Source organism: Mercenaria mercenaria, chromosome 1 (assembly GCF_021730395.1).
Source record: "Mercenaria mercenaria strain notata chromosome 1, MADL_Memer_1, whole genome shotgun sequence".
NCBI classification, from domain to species: domain Eukaryota; kingdom Metazoa; phylum Mollusca; class Bivalvia; order Venerida; family Veneridae; genus Mercenaria; species Mercenaria mercenaria.
The window spans coordinates 4,308,890-4,331,281 of record NC_069361.1 but is presented as its reverse complement, the minus strand read 5'-3'; the positions used below and the strand labels follow the sequence as shown (position 1 = coordinate 4,331,281).

At 36.0% G+C, this 22,392-nt stretch overlaps 1 protein-coding gene across 2 annotated transcripts in view; it reads right to left on the bottom strand.

Moving 5' to 3' along the window:
• Positions 1-22,392, bottom strand: part of LOC128555594 (golgin subfamily A member 6-like protein 22) — a 30,513-nt gene that overhangs the window by 6,012 nt on the left and 2,109 nt on the right. For both annotated transcript variants that reach the window (XM_053538364.1, XM_053538359.1), the window contains exons 2-5: positions 20,913-21,038; positions 15,186-15,437; positions 9,465-9,544; positions 4,177-4,348 (exon numbers count right to left, since the gene is read on the bottom strand). In XM_053538364.1, the coding sequence (XP_053394339.1) occupies positions 4,177-4,348; positions 9,465-9,544; positions 15,186-15,437; positions 20,913-21,038 (630 nt within the window). The remainder of the gene's footprint in view (positions 1-4,176; positions 4,349-9,464; positions 9,545-15,185; positions 15,438-20,912; positions 21,039-22,392) is intronic.

Sequence of the window (22,392 nt, the reverse complement as noted above, 5' to 3'; positions counted from 1 at the left end):
CGACGTATATACAGGTCCGATATCGTTTCCGTTGATGTCTGGCATCAGCTGAATATCGACCTAATATCATAAATTCATAAATAGATATCGGTCCTGTATACAAACTTAACGAAATTCCAGAACATAAGAGGAAATGTGTAGTCTTACACAGGCAGGCATGTAAGATCCTTATAAGGATTTTTTTATCATTGGAATTCTCTTTCTCTCCCGTTGAGCCTTCTAGTAGTTGATATGCTAGTCTGGATACTGATATGCAAATAGTCTTCGAGAAGCTTTCATGAATGGAGATGGCTTGTCTCGGATGAAAGCCAACAGTAAATGTTTTCTTTCCATGAAAACGAGATTATAGTGATAATACACGTTTTTACGATCAAAAACATTCTAAAGTGCCTCTGCAGACATTAATACACAAAACAAACCTGTATTGTCGTTATTCTTGCATAAAAATACGACTTGAAGACTAAATGTATTGTTTTCATATATGATGACTTTACGATTCCGGTACAATTTTTAATTACCATTCTCTAAGATATCCATAACGGGGCCCATAAGTCAACAACACTACCACAAGCATGTATTGAAGGTTTTAAAACGACTTTACTTTTCATTTCTCGTTATTACAAACAGGACAATACCTACAATTTTGCACAATACTTATCAATTCGGTAAACAGGAACACAATTTCAAGAACAATAATTTTACATTTGAGTTAACTGGAGTAACGAACACTTATTTAGTTACAGATGAGTACCACACATTTTCAAGATTTATATGAATTATGTGAAAAGTTTGATAAAAACATACCGACTGTTAGTTCCCAAATTCATTGCTATGTTCCTAAAACGAATGGCACAAGCTACACTCGATTCAATACATACACGGTTATCGACAAAAATTAAACCGACGCTGAGTTCAAAAGGGAGTAAACAGATGGAGAAGCCAGAAAGCACATTGTTGATTCTGTCGGGGAGAGTGCAGTGCGTTTGGAGTTAGTAACTGATACAGGAAAACAAAATACTTTCCATTATACTCGTAATTTATGACAGAATTGGTCTCTTTTCCTCTATATTTTCATAGATTTTCTATGCAGAGATAATACTTGTTGGTAAAAAGCAAACACTGTGATTCACACCTAAAGGAAGATTTTGGTTATTAATCTCATACAGCGAAATTAAATTATACGTTGTGCTTTTTACTGTTTAATCTTCCCTAAAATATCTCAACTTAATTAATGCCGCCTTGAAACTAATAAGAAAATGGAATGATGTTAGTTCTCTGAACAATTATAATACTGTAATTTCAGTAATTAAATTTACAAAGTTAAAAGACGGGATTACTATGTAGACAGAAAAGACATTCTATTTTTCGTAATTATGTAAATTACATATCACTTAAACTTCTAAGTGGGAGGCCAAAGGCAAATGAACAGAAAATTACCGTTTGAGGCGAATTTGGTAAGTGACACACTGTTTTGAGTTTGAATGTACAGAAAGGAAATAAGTCGCTCAATAGCGTTCACTTGTGTTTGGATAAGAGAATTGTCTCTGTTTGGCCCACCAGATCCGTAATAGAATTTTTTTTCGAAAGGTTTAGCTTCATTTTATAACATTTTGGAGTTTTTGTAGGGTCAATTATGGCTTTTACAATGGAACATACCCTGTCAATATCGTTTTTGGTAATGTTTCTGTCTTAAATCTAGACTGAAATCATTTAAAGACGTATGCTAGAATTCCCTGTATATGAGATGGGCGAAAATTTTCCCAATAACAGAATTTCTTTAAACTTTTGATATTGAAGGACAATCATCTAAGAAACAAAAAAATGCAATAAAAATCATAGGTCACCGGATTCGAAAAAGAGTTATCTGCCCTTGAAAACGTCATTTTTTGGGGGAAATTCCGTTTTCAAGAGCAGATAACTCTTTTTTGATACCGGTGACCTATGATTTTTATTGCATTTTTTTTTTGTTTCTTAGATGATTGTCCTTCAATATCCAAAGTTTGAAGAAATTCTGTTATTGGGAAAATTTTCGCATCAAATTCTAGCATACTTCCTTAAAGGTTGTTTTATTTTCGGAAATGATGAATAAAACAGTAGACCAGGGCCTAGCTGTTCGAAACTTTAACCAATTGAAAAATTAACCGCTGATTAAATTTTTATTCAAAATATTATTTTTGGTGGGAAACACTTGTATGCTGTTTTGCTTTAACTGTTATGAATTTATGTGTTCAAAATCCTTAACTCAAACAGGTCTTCTAAAATGTTGAGATATAACCCTAAAAGTTAATCGTCTGTTAACATTACAAACAACTGGGTCGAGATCTAGTACACGCTTCAGACAAACGTACTTGTTTTTAGTCTTTTCCAAAACCTATGGTTTTACAGCAATGCATTAAAATATAATTAAATAATCTTAAACTCATGTTTTCTGAGAAAAGTTAATGAGAAGGTGCCATCAATTGGCTCCAATTATTTCGTTTATGGTTGTGCTCGTTGTCATAAACAGACACGGAAAACATTTGTTCACGTTTTTTTTTTTTTCGTTTAAAAAAGAATGCAAGTCAGTTTTATACCCCAGTCACACATACGGCGCGGGTAGCTACGTCTAGCTACGGACAGAAACGTAGTAATCCGTATCGATCCGTACCTGAGCCGTACCTCGGAGTAGTCATTCGTATTAATCCGTACCAAAACGTGGTCAAAACGTATTCAAAACTTTTTCCAAACTTGCAAGTTTCTCCAACTTTTGAACATGCACAAAAGTTTGAGCGAACCGTAGCCATTTGAGCGTGACTTTAGTCCAACTTGGCTGAAACTTATTCATCCGTAGTTAAACGTACTTAAACGTAGTTATTCGCGCTGTTACGTACCTCGCCGTAGCTGAACGTAGTTATCCGAGGCTGCTCGTAGTTTACCGCAGACTCGTCCGTGCGCTGGGCAAGTTGCAAGGCGCAGTAAAACGTAATTCAACGTAGTACCTCGTACCTATCTGTACTTATTCGCGTCCTGTATTATTTTGTTTGTTTCCTGTTTCTCACCATTTTCCCGTACTAAGACGTACTGCTCCGTAGTTATACTCCCAAAGACTAATCCTATCCGCACCGTACCTCAACGCACGGACATATCCGTATGTGTGACTGTAGCTTAATACCCCAGTCACACATACGGCGCGGATACCTACGTCTAGCTACGGACAGAAACGTAGTAATCCGTATCGATCCGTACCTGAACCGTACCTCAGAGTAGTCATTCGTATTAATCCGTACCAAAACGTATTCAAAACTTATTCCATTTAACGTACTTAAACGTAGTTATCCGTGCTGTTACGTACCTCACCGTAGCCGAACGTAGTTATCCGAGGCTGCTCGTACTTAAGCATAGTTCAAAGTAGTTTACCGCAGACCCGTCCGTGCGCTGGGCAAGTTGCAAGGCGCAGTAAAACGTAATTCAACGTAGTACCTCGTACCTATCCGTACTTATTCGCGTCCTGTATTGTTTTGTTTGTTTCCTGTTTCTCACCATTTTCCCGTACTAAGACGTACTGCTCCGTAGTAATACACCCACAGACTAATCTTATCCGCACCGTACCTCGACGCACAGACATATCCGTATGTGTGACTGTAGCTTAATGGACAAACATCCTCATACATAACCAGACATCTAGAGAAGGTTATAGATATTTATGTAAATCTGCCAAGACAAAATCATACTAATTCTAATTCCAGTACGGATATGGGGAAGGGTGGGGGTCGCATTAAACAATTGGGATTAAGAAAAAAGTTTCGTACACAAAAAACTTGGTGAAAATATAAAATTGGAAAACTAAAACGTGTATTACCATAATAGCATAACATCATTCATTTGAAATAGGATCACTGAAGTTCTGGGAATTGAGAGAAATCTGACATTCCTTATACAGTCATAAGCTATTCTAATTAATCAATTTCGTTCTTTTACCTGTTAAGAAATTAACCATGTTTCGGACGGAAGGTTTTCCAAATAGCTAAACTATGACAGGTACTGAACGGTTTGCACAAGCAAAACTAAAACGCTGGCTGGAGACTTTCTTCCCAATCCTATACGACTTAAATGTGTTGCAATTTTGAAATATGAAAAAAAAAGAAGTATGAAAAAGAGAAAACTGTCTCGTTTTATGACAAATCTGATATAACTTACGTCCTTTTCGTATTCTTTTAGTTTCTCCTGTCTTTTTGCGAGTTGTTCCTCTCTCTCGACAATCTCCTCTTCCTGGTCTAGCAGTTTCTGTTTCTTCTCCAATATCTGCATGTTTTCCTTCAAGGTATTCAATTCATTTGTATAGTCTTTGCCTTCAGTAACATCAGGGGCCCTGTTATAATACATAGAATGGCTTATCAGAATAACAACTTAAAAGCACTTGTCTACTTTTATAGCAATTTTTTACTCTATGGACTACCTTAGTTCAACATGCACATTGTCAACAGTGGTACAAATGATCATAACTTTATCTGATACATTCTGTATGGATGCCGCTTTTATGGGGTACGTCGATAATTTGTGTAAAAGATTAGTCTTATATACACGTTATATTGTTTCATAAACTAAATAAGTGAGTCGGACCTTTCCTTATCAGTTACCATTCATCTCGGAACAGTATATTTTGACAATATTTACTCAACTTTAATACCGTATTGCTTCACATATGCTCCTGTCATGTCAGCAGTTTAAACAGTAGGTCATATCATCAATGCAAATCTTTTGGCCGTTTCTTTTATGAAATTGGACTGTTCTTGTAAACTGATGTGCCGATAGACTGTCAGGTTTCGATTTTTTGGAAGTCGTTGCATGTCAGAATGTAATAATGGAAGACTATGAAAAAATAATTGGTGTCAATGGGCATTAACTAAATATCGAACATTAGCTGACATGCCTCGAGAGAGTTCGTCTGCTTCTGGTTAATTACCCGCCATTCAAAATTAATGACAGGGACCAGACTTTTAATACCATTTTTTATTCAGCTCTATAACATACAGTTACTGTATCCAAAATTTTGTCACGCATTTCGGGTATTAAAATATAAGTCACGTTCGTCACTTTATGTAAAATTATGGCGTGTTTTCTTTTAAAACGCAATACAATTCGTATTCGCGACAGTAAAGCAAATACTGCTGCTGTTAAGTATATAATGTGGGGTATTTTGTCAACTGTAACATAGACTGCACAAAAAGCTATCAAACAACTTCAATTATTATTTGACAAACATAAACAAAGGCACACTTTACTCTGTTTTCTTTCAAGAAACGTATGATGGTACCGGTTGCATTTACAAAGTAAGAACAGCTCATTTCGAGAAAAGATAATAAGAGTGCGGGTATTCATGCAAAAATCGAAATTTGCGCTAAAACTAATTTGCAGCATTGCCTTATTTTTGTACTGAACCCGCATGTGTAATCAATTTTAGAGATCTTATCATATAACCTGAAGACTAAACAATCAATAGTTTAAACTAGTGTACTGTTGATATTTCATTAAGTTCATTTAAGTGTTTGGGTGTTTCATAAATATTTAAAGACGGAAATACATTCTGATACTTGTAAGAAAATGGGCGTAAGTTAGGAAGGTGATGAGCACGTGTTAAAGTTTCTGTATAGTGACAATTTATGCCATCACGAAGTAGTCCGAACATTGAGTTCATTCAAAGAAAAAAAAATAGAAAATCAAATAGATTTATAATATTAGTAAAGAAATTAACCTGCTGAACGGATATAGTACACACTGATAATGTAGACATTTGGTTGACATTAGGAAAACACTTATATTTTTTATTTAAAAATACTGAAGTAAAATTATCAAAACTGGATTTCTATTCCATATAATAGTAATATATCATCAAATTGTCAGTCATTCTCGTTTCTGTATCAAATCTCGGATATGATGTACATACCATAAAACATGGGAATGCTTTTCAAAATTGCAAACTCTCTTAATTGGACAAAAACAATGCATGTCGTCAACTAAAGTATGTTCCACAACATATAGGAGACAACAGGTCAACAGGTGAACGACTCCGAACACTATTACACCGGTTAGGGAGACAATAAACATTGTTCGCTCCTGTGTCTCAAAGATAAAATAATAGAAATATAGACGACTGACAAACTATTTTAAATTGGTTTGACAAAATACTGCAAAGTGGTGTTGAAACATCGTGTTTAGGTTATAAGAATATAGGTACTGTATTTTACTATAAATGTTATACTATTGGCAAAGCTATAGACATGTGAAACCAGAATTTTAGTCATGTAAGGTGTTGGTGCATAAAATACGAAAATAAGAGTAAATTGTTCATTCCGTTTTGTTCTAACATTGGTAAAGTGTACGTACAATATACTTTCGACAATACTACTTACACATTACACTCAACAATACTACTTACACATTACACTCGACAATACTACTTACACATTAAACTACTTACGATAAAAATCTGCCAGGCATTGTGATAAGATCTGGTACGTTAGAAAACATTGCCTATTGTCTGTGCACAAAGTTCATATGGTGTCGCTACAGGAACATCTTTCATCAAAATAGTACAAATATTTAGCATGATATAAGATTAGTATAGACATTCTCTAATTGAGAACAGAGCAACTTGTAAATCCACTGTTACAGTTCACTCCGCAGAAAACTTTACGTAGTTAAATCCATGCTAAACAAATATATAGCACATTTATTTAGCTGCCCACACAGAAGAATATACACGAATCACGAAACGATTCCGCCTAAACAATGAAATATAATCCTCCAGTGATTTCTACTCCACTTATATAATGACATAATATTTACTGGGTATGGGAATTTTATCAATACTGGCCATCGTTCCTTTGACAGAAAACTGAGCTGTCTAAATCTACTTGTGGAGTCAATACCATATGCCCCCGCACACGTAACGAATTTGGTTACAGCAGTAATAGAGTCTCTATGAACATGCGACGAAGTAATTTATTTCCAGATAACGAAGAAGCTGGCACTCAACTAGACGCACTTTTATGCCATATACTTAACTTAGTACGTAAGTTATAGTTATATCTGAAAATCAACTTGAACTGTATTTTGTCAGTACATTAATACAAGTTCTCTAATACGTAGATCTATAGCTATTCATTTACATCTTGGTGGTTTATGAAATTTTGAATATAAGACATAAATTGATCCTAGCTGTGATCTGATAAAATATTGTAATGATAGTATATCAAGACTTAATAACTACGGAAGACAAGTGAAGTCAACAAAAACCAGCATATACTGAAATATTCAGCCAGTCAGACAGTAATTTAACAATTACCATTATCAAATTAAGGCTGTGCGAAACATTAGTGTCTCTGGGCATACACGATATCGATTAAAGGCATTTCTGTTGTTGATTTTTTTTCTTTCATTTTTTGTCATTGTGCAGATTTTAGTGAAATTCCTTAAGGGCTTAATGAATTTCTTTATAACCCAAAAGTAAGATTACTTATAACTAAAGAATGCACAATAAGTTCAAGCACAATCAGCCTATAATTATGACTAAAAAAGGCTGCACAAAATAGTCTTCAATATTCCCATTAGTATTCTCTGACGTATAACTGACGTCCAATATACAAGCTGCAGAATAGTCCATAGTTCCTCTATTAAAATAACAGGTTTACTACATGCAGTTAGAAGATAATAGGTTTAATACATGCAGTTAGAAGTATCTTGCGCTATTAGATTAATCAGGGTTAAATATAAAATCCTTCTTATTTGTAAATTAAAAGCATGAATATAGCCTTGATTTAGGACGAAATGACAAAATCGCAACACGTGATATTAGAGCATACCAAAATAGGTATATCTTACATCAGGTACGGGGCCTTCCAGTTGATAAGGAAGGGACGTAGACATTGAGATCATGTTTAGAAAGGGACCTAAAACGTTGAGATTATGCTATTGTGATCGTCTAAAAGGTAATTATACTTTGCTGAGGAAGGAACCTAAAACATCGAGACAATACTAGTTGAAAAAAGGGATTTAAAACATCGATATTACAATATGTTGAGGAAGGGACCTAAACATTGAAATTATAATATGTTGAGGTAGGGGTCTAAACATTGAGATACTACGTCGAGACAACTTTCCGCATCGACAGGAATTTGAGCAAAAACTTCCATAAGGCTGTTCTGAAGCATTAATCCTGGAGGTCGTGGCTTGAATCATGACAGTACCTCTCCTGTATATGTAACATGTACTGCTTTATTCAAATAAGCTTAAAAACCTCCGTTCGCCTTGCAAACACTTACTGCTGACTTAACTGACCAAATATGGTAACCATATTTATTCAGAAATTTATTTGAACTCGGCATAATTAAGGCTAGTCAAATTTACACAATTCTCACTGTTAACAAAGCTAAAAACTGTATCTCTAACAGAAAGGAACTTGAAAATTGAAAATCAATACTGCAGATATAATTTCTCAGATTCCAAAGGATTAAATTTCTCGCATGACGGATATTTTCCCTCAGACGAATTCAAATTAAGTTTCGATTTGCAAAAAACTTGACAATAAATTTTGGCTGTTGCTTTTTGCAACAATTAGTTAAAAGCACGTGATGTGAAAACATAAGAGATGCTATCTTGATTGGTCTATACTCGCACTGAACGCTCCATTATTTAAGAGCTATTCGCGTAAGTGTAGTGCGAATCGTTGCAGGAGATATATCTTATTCATCTGTTCTTTTTTGTGCTATGTTAATACTGATTATAGAGTGGAAATCATTAAATTACGAAAAGTAGACATAACATTCCACCACAACTATACATCTTTAATCTATCAGATAAAGCTAACATACATCTAACCCGTCCCCCATAGACTGTCACAGAACGTATATCACTCCGTATTTCTCGATAAAGAAGTGCTACAGACAAAAGCAGTCTCTTGATTCAATAACCGGGACAGAAAGGCTGAAGTACGCCAAGATAGTGTCAGCCAGAGCGTCCAATTGACGTCCGCGTCACTTACAGATTAATGAGGGTAGAGGCTGATTATTGTTATGCATTTATTTGACATCAATTTCGGAGAAAGGTTCAGTTTGTTAGTTTGCTTGGTGACTGGGTTTACCACCGCGTTTTAAACGTACTTTACTTAATTATATTCCCGGCATGGTGCTATGTTATTCACCACAACTTCCCCACACGAACCAGAGGAGAATGACGTAAGAATTCCCAAGTGAGATGGCAGACACCATAGCTTTGGTAAATAAATATTGAAACTATGTTATAGATTTATTTTGCCTCCGGTCGTCATTGTTTGATGCTTATATGAGCTTCATGTTGAAAGGGAAGAAACTGTGTTTTATTTTATAAAACAGTAAGTACAGAATATCGGTTGCCGCACCTATGCAGTTACTATTGTGAACCACTTGAACTTTGTCTCGTGAGTTAGATTGTAATATAAAAAGTAATACCTCGAGGAAACGTTTCCATTCTTCAGTGCCTCCTCGCACTCTATGCGATGTTTGTCTAGCAAAGTTCTTTGTCGCACCATCTGAAGACAAAATAAGGAACACGGCTAGTGACACTAGCCGTCACAAAAGATATATCTATCTACCTATATTACATACTCGTTTTTTTTCTCTCGATTAAGTTACAACGGAAGTAGAATCAGCAATATTTTTCCATTTTGACGACTGAATTTCATACTGAATCGTGACGTCATTTTAACAATAAGATATTATTCAGTGGTTTTGCCCGCTCGTTGTTGCGCTGCTAAATTTCCGCTGCAGAACTTGTGCATATTTCTCGACCTATAACTATAACGCCATGTTGCGTGCAGCGTTGAAAACAAGCAGCGAGCGTTTGACGACAAATGTCGTCGCGAATAACATGTTCTTGCCATCTGGCGGGGAAAGTATACATTTGGCCGAGCACGTGCCAGGGATAGATATTCCTGTCTTTCTCTAGGGAAAAACCTTGTCTAAATTAGCGTACACTTACGTGATGTTACATAGTAATGGCACTATTGTGACGTCATAAACTATATAAATAATGCCAGGAAATACCTACATCTATTTATCAACAGTCTATTTTGAACGTGATAGGCAAGAAAAATCATCTAACATGTCTGCGTATGTAAGACAGCTGTTTTCCCAACCCTCGGGACAGCCTGGATAAAAACCTCGCTAACGCTCAGTTTTTCATTCAACACTGTCTCTCGGGTAGGGAAAAACCTGTCTTACACAGGCAGGCATGTAATGTCCTTATAATATCGTTGACGGTAAATGTCGTTGCGAGTACCATAGTAATGTTGAGGCCAAAAGTCGTTGCATGCGGCAGACTAGCGTTATTGACGGCAAAAGTCGCTGCGAGTAGGAAAGTAGGGCCTAAGTCGCTACGAGTAATAAGAGTTGACGGCAAAGTTGCGAGTTGAGTTGCCGGGAAAAGTTGCAAATAGCAGAGAAACGTTGACGGCAAATGTTGCCATTATCGTTGACGACAAGAGACGTTGCGAATAGCACCGTTGACCGCACAAGTCTTTTCAAGAATCAGAGTACCGTTTACAATAGTCAACAACACGTGCCATTAAAATTATTGCGAATATCAGAGTCCCCTTGACGATTGAGACGTTGCGAACTATTAAGTATAACTTGTTTCGAGAAGCGACCTAATGTTGACGATGCAAACGTTTCTAACACTAACGACGACAGAAGTTATTGCAAATACTGTTGACGATACAAATTGCTGCAAATGATCGGAAAACGTTTTTCAGTCTCAAAGTCACTGCGACCTCAATCTTTGACCTTATCCTTGATATTTGACCTACTGATCCCAAAATCATTAAGGTCATCTTCATACAATCGTTTTAACATAATTATGAATAATTATGAATCGCAAACATTTAAGATACTGCAGTATATGTCTATTTTCTTATAAAGGATACTTTTTTCTTTTATAAAAAATCGTTTTGAATTGACTTTTAAGGACAGGTAGCGTAGTACAATTCGAAGCAGCTGTGCCTTAATAATACAAAACATGTTTCATTACTCAAATTCAGTCACATCTTTCACTACATACATAGCACAACTGCCCCCACCCCCACACCACTCCCTCCACTTACATGACGCAGAGTAAAGATCTGTACTATACATCCAGCTGAAGACTTAACTAGGCATTTCTTATTTTCCATTTCAAGTCTATTTGTAGATCTATTCGCAATGGCTATTTCAAAGACATAAAAATGTTAGAAATTTCTATTTCAAAGAAATCTTAAAATATTAGGTTCTTGGAAATGTAAATAAAATAAGAAATATCCATATTAGGTGAAGGTATCCATGTAATAGGGAAAAAAAGTTTTCACTGATTCAACAATTGCTCGCAAAAATGCGTGCATATTTACTGAATATCAAAGCGAGTATTTTTGTTCAACAACATCGTATTTCTAGTTTCATAATAATTACCGTTGAATGTTTCATTTCAAAATTTATTAAAAGATTGTTGTTCATACTTATTCGTGAAACCGAACATTATGTAACATATTTTCAACAAACTGTTTCAGAATGGCTTAACCGTGTAACCATCGAGAAAGAACACTTTTTCAACGTTATTCCTTACTTAGTATCATTTAACTTTTACAAAGTTTATGATATTAAAATTCTAATACTAATGTAATTTACGTTACCAAAAGTCTTATCACATGTAAAATAAGGACTGTGGATGTACATGTAGAAGTTTCACAGAAGATTTTAGGATTTTGAGTAGCTGTCCTTGTTAAAATATCCAATTATTTTATTGGTGAAATTTATTGGTGTATTCTGTATGTAGCAACAAATCTGCTTGTTTTCAGTACACTAGGGACATACATGTCGTATTTGAATATCTCTAGCATTTAGCGAGAAAAACGCTATTTCTTAATGCATTCAACGTGTGTCAGCATTTTGTAATGCTGCAGTTCTTTTCAAAATATACGAAGGTTAGTGTTGGTGGAGTAGGACCTTTGGCATGTCCAGGTCACCTAAATTGTTTTGTAATATGACAGGACATATTCTTTTAACTCCGGTATTCGAGCAAGTATTTTCAAGCAAACGTGTCAGCATTATTGCCACAAGCTACAGTTATCTGTAAGATAGGCCTCATGTCCCAAATTTTTATGTGCATTTAGTTTTCGTAATTCGTCTATTTAAGAAATATTTTAGAAATAAATATTTAAAACTAAATAGCCTTTTGAGCTACTTCCGCTGCATAAACATTATAATGCATACTTTGGTAACGTAGAAAAATGGTTATGACGGTCTAAGGTCCAAGCGACAGGAACTGGGAATATACTCCATTGACAAAGGGCTTTCAGAATATTACAGTGTAGAAATTCTCTATGGGGAATGGGAGTTATTAGTGGCACAAAGCCTAAAATGTTGAGATCGATTGCACTTCAAACAAAAACCCATAGGTCGAGGCCAGACAATTTTTCATCGGCACATCAAGCTTGTTCAGCTGTGAAAGTTTGAAGCGAATCAAATTAATAGTGTGGGAGGAGTTGGACACACAAGATTTTTCTCTATATTCTTTATAGCAAAAACTATCAAACGGCCATAACTGTGGTAAATAGTCACAGAAAAAAATCCTTCCTTAATGGTCATCTGCACATGAATCTTGTTAATTTGTGAAAGTTTGAAGCAAATCATGCTAATAGTGTGGGAGGAGATGGCGTACAAAATTTCGGAATGTACGGACGGCATACGGACAGCAGCAACACTATATGCTCCCCACATAAATATGTGGGCGCGTAATAAAATACGTTCCCATGAAAATCTCTGTTGAACTATGTATAGTTTCATTGTTTCCATGACAGCCGTTTGTTAATGGAAATGACATTCAGTAGATGATAAGTTAAATGACAAGTCCATCATATTTTAGTTAGTTTTAAAAACAAATGAAAAATGCAATATAGAATGGTCAACCATAGATGACCTCAATTTTAAGCTAATTACTAAAAAGTATTTTGTCAGGGTTGTGTTACTTAAGATATTTTCTTGCATCTAACACGATTCATTCTTTATAATCTTAATCAATATTGACATTAGGTGTCATTAAAACATACAGGTAATCATACAAAATCAAGTCAAATCCTATCATTACAGAGATTTTGATCATGAGGTACGGACGAACAAGGACAGACAGACGAACACGCGGACTGACAATCCTAGAAACTACATCCATCTGACTTCTCCGAAGAATAAACATCAATATGCAAAGGATTATTATTATCCCAGTCTCATTGTTTAAAATACATCATAACTATACCCGGTACATATTTTAGCTATCCCCTGCGCAGTAACTTCGGTCACCAGTAAGTAGGAATAATTTTATTATTTGAAAATCGCTCGGTTCATTTTTATATGTATTTTCCATTTGTTATATAATGTTTAAAATGTTTGAAATAAATTTCATCTTAAAGAACATTTGTGAGCGATCGTGCAACATTCAGCACTAATTAGGCCACTATATTGCACAATAAAAGTCGTACTATTGCATATGACCAAGTTACTTTTTACCCTTCAATTAATTATGTATTAAAAAAAGTTTTACACTGGAAAAGTAATTATCCTAAAGCATAGAACACAGGTATTTGAGATTTGGGGACTACTGATGATACTTGCCGTTTCAAGCACCGTTGACAATACATGACGTCTCGAGCACCGTTGACGGTACATATCGTTGCAAGCACCGTTGACGATACATGCCGTCTCGAGCACCGTTGACGATACATGCCGTCTCGAGCACCGTCGACGAAACAAGCAGTCTCGTGCACCGTTGACGATACATGCCGTCTCGAGCACCGTTGACGATACATGCCGTCTCGTGCACCGTCGACGAAACAAGCAGTCTCGTGCACCGTTGACGATACATGCCGTCTCGAGCACCGTTGACGATACATACTGTTTCGAGCACCGTTGACGATACATGCCGTTTCGTGCACCGTGGACGATACATGTCGTCTCGAGCACCGTTGACGATACATATCGTCTCCAGCACCCTTGACGATACATGCCGTCTCCAGCACCGTTGACGATACATGCCGTTTCAAGCTTCATTGACAATACATGCCGTCTCGTGCATCGTTGACGATACATATCGTCTCGAGCACCGTTGACGATACATGCCGTCTCCAGCACTGTTGACGATACATGCCGTCTGCAGCACCGTTGACGATACATGCCGTCTCGTGCACCGTTGACGATACATGTCGTCTCGAGCACGGTTGACGATACATATCTTTGCAAGCACCGTTGATGATACATGCCGTCTCAAGCACCGCTGACGATACATGCCGTCTCGGGCACCGTTGACGATACATGCTGTTTCGAGCACCGTTGAGGATACATGCCGTCTCGTACACCATTGACGATACATGCAGTCTCGAGCACCGTTGACGATACATGCCGTCTCGAGCTGCGTTAACGATACATACTGTTGCAAGTACCGTTGACAATACATGCCGTTTCGAGCACCGTTGACGATAGATGCCGTTTCGAGCACCGTTGACAATACATACCGTTTCAAGCACCGCTGACGATACATGTTGTCTCGAGCATCGTTGACGATGCATACCGTCTCGAGCACTATTGACACATGCCGTTTTCGAGCACCGTTGACGATAGTTGCCGTATCGAGCACCGTCGACGATACATACCGTTGCAAGAACCGTTAGCTATACATGCCGTCCCGAGCACCGTTGCCGATACATATCGTTGCAAGCACCGTTGACGATACCTGCCGTCTCAAGCACCGTTGACGATACATGCCGTCTCGAGCACCGTTGACGATACATGCTGTTTCGAGCACCGTTGACGATACATGCTGTTTCGAGCACCGTTGACGATACATGCCGTCTCGTACACCATTGACGATACATGCCGTCTCGAGCACCGTTGATGATACATGTCGTCTCGAGCACCGTTGATGATACATGCCGTTTCGAGCACCGTTAGCGATACATGCTGCCTCGAACACCGTTGATGGTACATATCGTTATACCGTTGACGATACATGCTATTTTAATCTCCACTGACTTACCAATTATAAGAAGATATTATCCTAAATCAAATCGCAGGTGTTTAATAAAACTAAATTATGAATAACAAATAGATTTTACTTGGTAATTTCTGATTTCTTTCTGAATTTAAACCACATACCTCTTTCTTGCAAGTAATTCTGAAATCTTCAACTTCCCGCCAAAGTGTATTAATCTCGTCCCTGTATACTTGTCGACACTCATCTATAGGCATTTCTTGGAAATTCTGCTTGCCGTCTGTCGCAGGCATTTCTTGGAAACTATTTTTGTCATCTGCTGCAGGCATCACGTGATTATTGTTGTAGTTAATAACTGTACGAAGACATCCACGTTCTCTGGAGTATATCTCTCGAGGGGTTTTGTTGTTGGGTGCCTGCACACAAAGAAGTAGCTCAGATATTTGCCTTTTTGCAATTACAACATATAGTGCATTGATAAGATGAATTTTATTTTACAATGCATATGTAGATTATAATACACTCGATCAATTTTACTTACAAATAAATTTTGCTGTCAAAAAGTTGAATGTAATACGTCAATTATATCTCAGGCAGCATCATTTAACTTGCAAAGTTTCAGTACTGACTGTTTCTGTTTCTTTTACAAAGAAACAAATGCTTGTTGATTTGTATGTTCCGGGAATTCTTATTGAAAGTCATCATTATTTTTAAATTAAAGTCTCTTTAAACGAGCCGTTTGGAAAGCGCATATCGGCATAGCCAAGATAAAGGGTACCCCTGATGTTGCACATATGGTGAATTTTAAACTCAATCAAAATTTCATATCTTATCATGTGATTTCAAGGTACATCCTTTGAGCACAAGAATCTATCAGGGTTTTCTTCAATTATGCAAAATAAAAAAGTTACGGATGCTCAAGGAACCACACCTCTTAGGGCCTACGGACTCTACATGCCAAAGCATAACATACCTAGATAACACAGAAAAAGTTATTCATGGTGTTGAAAATAAGTTAAATAGTTGCATTAAGATGTTTTCAATATTGCTTTATGGAATATAGAGTTGATTTTATGAATTTCATAATATATCCAGAGCTGGATATCAAAGTACCATCAAATGAGACAATATGCACTGCCTTCCAATTTACATTCTGAACAGAAAACTAAGAAGAGTATGGCAAGCTTCCTTGAAACCTATTAAGAAATATGTATATAAATAGAACTAAAGGTTTCAGATAATAAGGTTAAACACTTTTCTGATACAGAACCCAATACAAATTGATATCAAGGCCTACAGACTCTACATCCATGTATGGTTACTAGTAAAATAGTTGCTGCAGTATAATATTTCATAGTCAGTTTCCAGAATTAGTGATATTTTCTGACAGTCTTATAATTCTTAGATCATTTAAGAGCATTATATAACTAACAATTTTTTTTTAAATTTTTTTTTTTGCATTTTGATTATTTAAACTTTGTAAAGACACAAGTGAACAAACTGTTTCATCATGAACATGAAGAACATGAACAAATCATTGAAATAGGTCAGTGTACCTCACTTTTGGTTTTAACAGGAAGATTAATCACATTCTAATATGACTAACAATGCTTTAATCATCACAACGATATTATGCTGACGTCTCGTCAATGTGATATTTAGCGCCATGTACCCATCAAGAAATAGCACTTTCAAATGTCATGAAATATTTAATTTAATAACATGTTTTAAACAAGAGATCACAGAGTGATCTTGGCGCCCACCAATGTGCCATTTTTGAGTGTTCCAAATTTCAAGACTTATTGACTAGCTCAAGGTCAAATTTCATTTCCGTACACAACACTGTGCATGTGGTCCAAATTAGAAAGCTTAGCTTGAGAAATTTGAAAGTAGGTCACTAGGTCAATCTTAAGGTCAAAGTTTATTTCGGTACACAAAACTATGCAAGTGGTCCAAATTTGAAGACTGTAGCTTGAGAAATGTGAAAGTAGGTCACTAGGTCAAAATCAAGGTCAAATTTCACTTCAGAACACAAATCTATGCATGTGGTCCAAATTTAAAGCCTGTACCTTCAAAAATGTGAAAGTAGGTCACTAGGTCAATGTAAAGGTCAAAGTTTGTTTCCGTACACGAAACCATGCATGCGGTCCAAAATTTGAAGGCTGTAGCTTGAGAAATGTGAAAGTAGGTCACTGGGTCAAAATCAAGGTCAAATTTCATTTAGGAACACAAAACTATGCATGTGGTCCAAATTTGAAGCCTGTACCTTCAAAAATGTGAAAGTAGGTCACTAGGTCAATGTCAAGGTCAATGTTTTTTTCAGTGCACAAAACTATGCATGTGGTCCAAATTTGAAGGCTGTAGCTACAGAAATGTGAAAGTAGGTCACTAGGTCAAAATCAATGTCAACTCATGTCAAGGTTCATCTTGCCGCTCAAAACCATACAGGTGGTCCAAATTTGAATGTTTAGGTTATTGACAAGAAGATTTTAAAAGCTTTTCCCTATATAAGTCTATATGAACCATGTGACCCCCAGGGCGGGGCCATATTTGACCCTAGGGGGATAATTTTAACAAACTTGGTAGAGAACCACTAGATGATGCTACTTTACAAATATCAAAGCCTTAGGCTTTGTGGTTTGGACAAGAAGATTTTCAAAGTTTTTCCCTATATAAGTCTATGTAAACCATGTGACCCTCGGGCCAGGGCCATATTTGATACTAGGGGGATAATTTGAACAATATTAGTAGAAGACCACTAGATGATGTCACATGCAAAATATCAAAGCCCTAGGCCCTGTGGTTTTGGACAAGAGATTTTTCAAAGTTTTTCCCTATATAAGTCTATATAAACCATGTGACCCCCGGGGCGGGGCCATATTAGACCCCAGGGAAATAATTTGAATCATCTTGGCAGAGGACCACTAGATGATGCTTCATACCAAATATCAAAGCCCTAGGCTCTGTGGTTTTGGACAAGAAGATTTTCAAAGTTTTTCCCTATATAAATCTATGTAAATTATAGAAATAAACAAAGGGCCATAACTTACTAAAAAATTGTTGAACCAGTCTGATTTTCAGGGGGACACAACTAAGGTACCAATACATCATTCTGACAAAGTTTGGTCAAAATCCCCCCAGTAGTTTCTGAGGAGATGCGATAACGAGAAATTGTTAACGGACGGAAGGACGGACGGAAGGACGACGGACCACGGACGCAGAGTGATTTGAATAGCCCACCATCTGATGATGGTGGGCTAACAAAATGTCACATTGCACATATGTGTTGATTAATTTACAAACATACTTAGTTATTCGCTTTGCTGAATAATTCACAATAATTTTCATCCGAATTGAACTCTACCGCAAGACGTACTACCATAGTGCTTTATCAATATCACTATTTATACACTCGGGTGGTTATACGTTGTCCGAAATAATTTCACTCGGCCTGTGCCCTCGTGAAATTAATATGTCCGACGTATAACCGCCCGTTGAGTATAAATAGTGACAAAGCACTGTTTTGCTATAAATTATTTCTTAAATTAAACATGTTTAAACCTAGAAAAGAAGTTCCTGAATTCAAATATAGAATGGTTGCATATTTAAAATACAGACTAATATAGGGCTACAGACTCTACACAATATGTTTCATCCCTGCTTCAGTTAACAGTACACAAAATTATGCAAAGAAATTGCTTTCTTCAGCTATTTGGTTCCTTGTTACAGGTCTCATGTTTGATATGTTTGTTTCTTTACATTATCTGGAAATAGATTTGTAAATGTAACAGAAACGGGACTCATTATGGAAGTGTAGAGTCCGTAGGCCCCTTGTATAACATTTTAACTTGTATTTATTATCAATATATAAATACTTTGTTAATACAATTTTTATTGTAAGTCTGATACAGTGTATCCTTAACCATACTTTATGATACTAAACAAACATCAATATGCATTAGATCTGTAAGATTAATGTTGGAAATTGGCAAAAATATAATTAATTTATTACAATTATATCTTTTTTCCCATTATACTGTTTACTATCAACATCTTAGATGTTTGAAAGAATGAAGCTCTTTTGTTACATCATAAATGAGAAAAATTATTAGTATTAGATATGATTATTGCATAAAAAATTCCGATTTAGTTGCATGAATATGGTGGGGCTACGGACTCTACAGGGCTACGGACAACCATTTTTTGTTCAAAACTTTTTTTCTGCTTCTTCTCTGAAGAAATGTCTTTTCTGTAGTTAGTATGTAGGATAACCCGAAAATGATCAAAGGTTCATTTTTATATTGCTCTTGTTTTTGTGCAAGCGGTACACTGTTGAAAATGGGGCTACGGACTCTACATAAAAATGTCAAAATTCAGCTGTCATTTTTCAGAAAATAATGTAGTGCAAATCAATATCTTGCTTTAAGATGCTGGCAAATGTGTTTCTTTTTCATGATTATAATGATTATATCTGCCAGTTTAAAGAATACCTTTGGTATTCCCTTTGTAGAAACAGAGCACGTAAAAACCATCAACGCATAACAAAGTGAGGGATTTAGTTATTTATAAATATCTTGAATATTTTCGGACCAATTTCAAATCTGTAAAAAGTATGTCTTACCTGAATGTCATTTGAAGTTTGAAAACTTGAAATAAAAACTGTAACAAACTAAAATAGTAATTAAATAAATGGTCAAAAAGTAATGAATTTTCCGTGCAACAGCATAACGATTAAAAATGAGCCATTTTCCGACTCTCCAACCCTTGTAAATAAAAAAATACTGAACAAAAGTATGATAAACCATACATCACCAGAAAGCCCTTATAAATATCTTTTTAAAAAAGAATAAGATGATATTGTGTTCCTTAAATATTGTCAGAAATCAACATATAACACAGAGGAATATGAAAGTGCCCATTTACCTTGGCTTTGCTGATATGCTCCCATACTGGCCCATCGTAGGTCAATGAGCCTGTTAAGCATTAAGTACACCTTGACCTAAATTTAACATTCTGACTCCCAAAACGATAGTCGTCATCTGCTGACCATAGACAATAATCTTATGTAATCTTACGGCCTTTAAAGTTAGACGATTGTAGACCAAAATTAGCGATACTGACAGAAAGACAAAAAAATCCGTCCGCCAAGAGAAATACTCTCCAACTGCGATCGTACTGTTTTGTAGGATAATGGCTTACCCTAGTGTAGCGAACCACAGAGATTGATACATTCAATTGCGAGTCATTTGGCGATACTGACCTAATTTTACACTTAGATAATAATATTGGTTATTTCTCATGTAATCTGTGAAATCTTGAGATACTTTAGAGCATGCCAATGACATGAAAGTCAGTTAGTATAGTATACTTTATTACCCACCCCCCCCCCCCCCCCCCCCCAACCCCCCCCCCCCCCAAAAAAAAAAAAAAAAAAGAAAACTAGATTATTGAGATGATATGTTACAATATAATGTTTCGAAAAGCGACACCCACTGGAAATGCTCCCGTAAAAATTGCTGGTGAGCAATTACTCGTGCGTAAATGAATAAAACTAGAACCTAGAAATTTAGAATGAAAGCGATCTAGATCATTCCTCAATACAATAACCAATAAAGCTAAACAAAATATATAACTGTCACAACCTTATACGACTTATTATACCACATTTTGAACTGTATAAAGTCCTGTTCTACGGAAAACAAAAGCATAGTCATACTCAAGGGTATTCGATCCTCGTAAATTCTAACTTGTATTCGAAACAAGTGAATGACAGCAGTAATAATGGTCTTAAAACTACAAGGTAAAGTACACAACAGAACTTGTGAAATATTAAAATGGTTCTATACAATAGGGACATGTATAACGGATATAACGCTGTATAAATAACGTACGGACACCTTGTTTTCCGTCTGAACTTTGCTGTAACTTTTGACTGGTGGCGAGGGGTTGCTGAGTATCCGAGTAATATTGCCATTCATCGAACCATCTTTGTACTGTCGGTATTTGCTTGGATAAATCTAGACACAAAATGAGAAAATGAAAGCAATTTTTATAGTAACACAATTCCCCACTAATAGTCGAATGTTTTAAGGCAAACTTAAGCTTAGTTTGATTCACTCTCATATCCGCCTTCATGTAAACTAGCGCAAGTGTCATAATATACTAAACTACGGCGGAAGCCAGGTAAAGCCCAAGCAATTCGAACCGTCGACCTCAGGTTTGAGCGATTAGAGTAGACACTGAACATGATATTCTTAAGAATGCATTTAAGCCCGGTCCATAGAACTATTGTATATGATAGAATATAAAAACGTGTCACTGAATTTCCCCCACAAATAACTGCTCATCAGCTCTAGTTTTATGGGGAAATGATTGCACGAGAGATTTGATAAGCATTACTGTTACCGACAGCAGTTGTATCGACAATGCGTGACTGTACACCATTAGCTGATGCACCATAGTGGGCAACAAGTTACAGTGTATGGTTCTCGTGCTGATTCTATTGTAGTGAAGTGTTAATGTACACATATAGGAGATGTAAACCGATGTTAGTTTCCTGGAAAGCTTGGAAATATACGCCACTATATGAGTTTGTGTTAAATATATTGATAAGGCTTATAAAGTAACAATAGAAGTTATTTCAATGATGAAGTTCTACGTCAAAGAAAATTAAAACCGATTTCAAAATAAAATAGGCTATATGTCAAATTGTTTGTATTATTTGATTGAAAAAATAAATTTTGACAAGAGAATTCCACGGCTTTATGAAACAGTAGCGTTTTCAATTAAATTACATGAAAATACATAAATAAGCAATTTGGCATATTCTCTATTTTGTTTTTGTTTCTACACACAGAAGGTTTGACCCGTAAAACTTGTTCTCCCGCTGTCTATAACGTTTTAAAATATTTCTGTAATAAGTGTATATAGTTGTTGCATATTAACGCGATTTTACGTATTTACAGGCGTAATATTAACCAATATAATTATTTAGTAGATTTGTATTTGTTGAGGTACTTGAGTACTGGATTTATTAATAGTTGCATATCAAGTTTATAGTAATTACTTTCATATTGAAAAACACCATGCTGTTTATAAAGTTTACAACTGTTAGATATCGTGTGTGTAGATAGTAGTGACTGTGTTTTTGTATTTCTGTTGATATAGTATCAACTGGCAGTTTCCTATTGCTACATAGTAATAAAAGAAGCTGTATGTAGAAGTTTAATAAAACAAGAGCTGTCGGAGGACAGCAACGCTCGACTATTCAACATCCTTGTCGATTGAATGAGTACGAAAGTCGAAAAAGGGGCATAATTTAAAAAAGGCAAAATATGGTTATGGAACCTGCATAGTGCTTATCAGCTCATG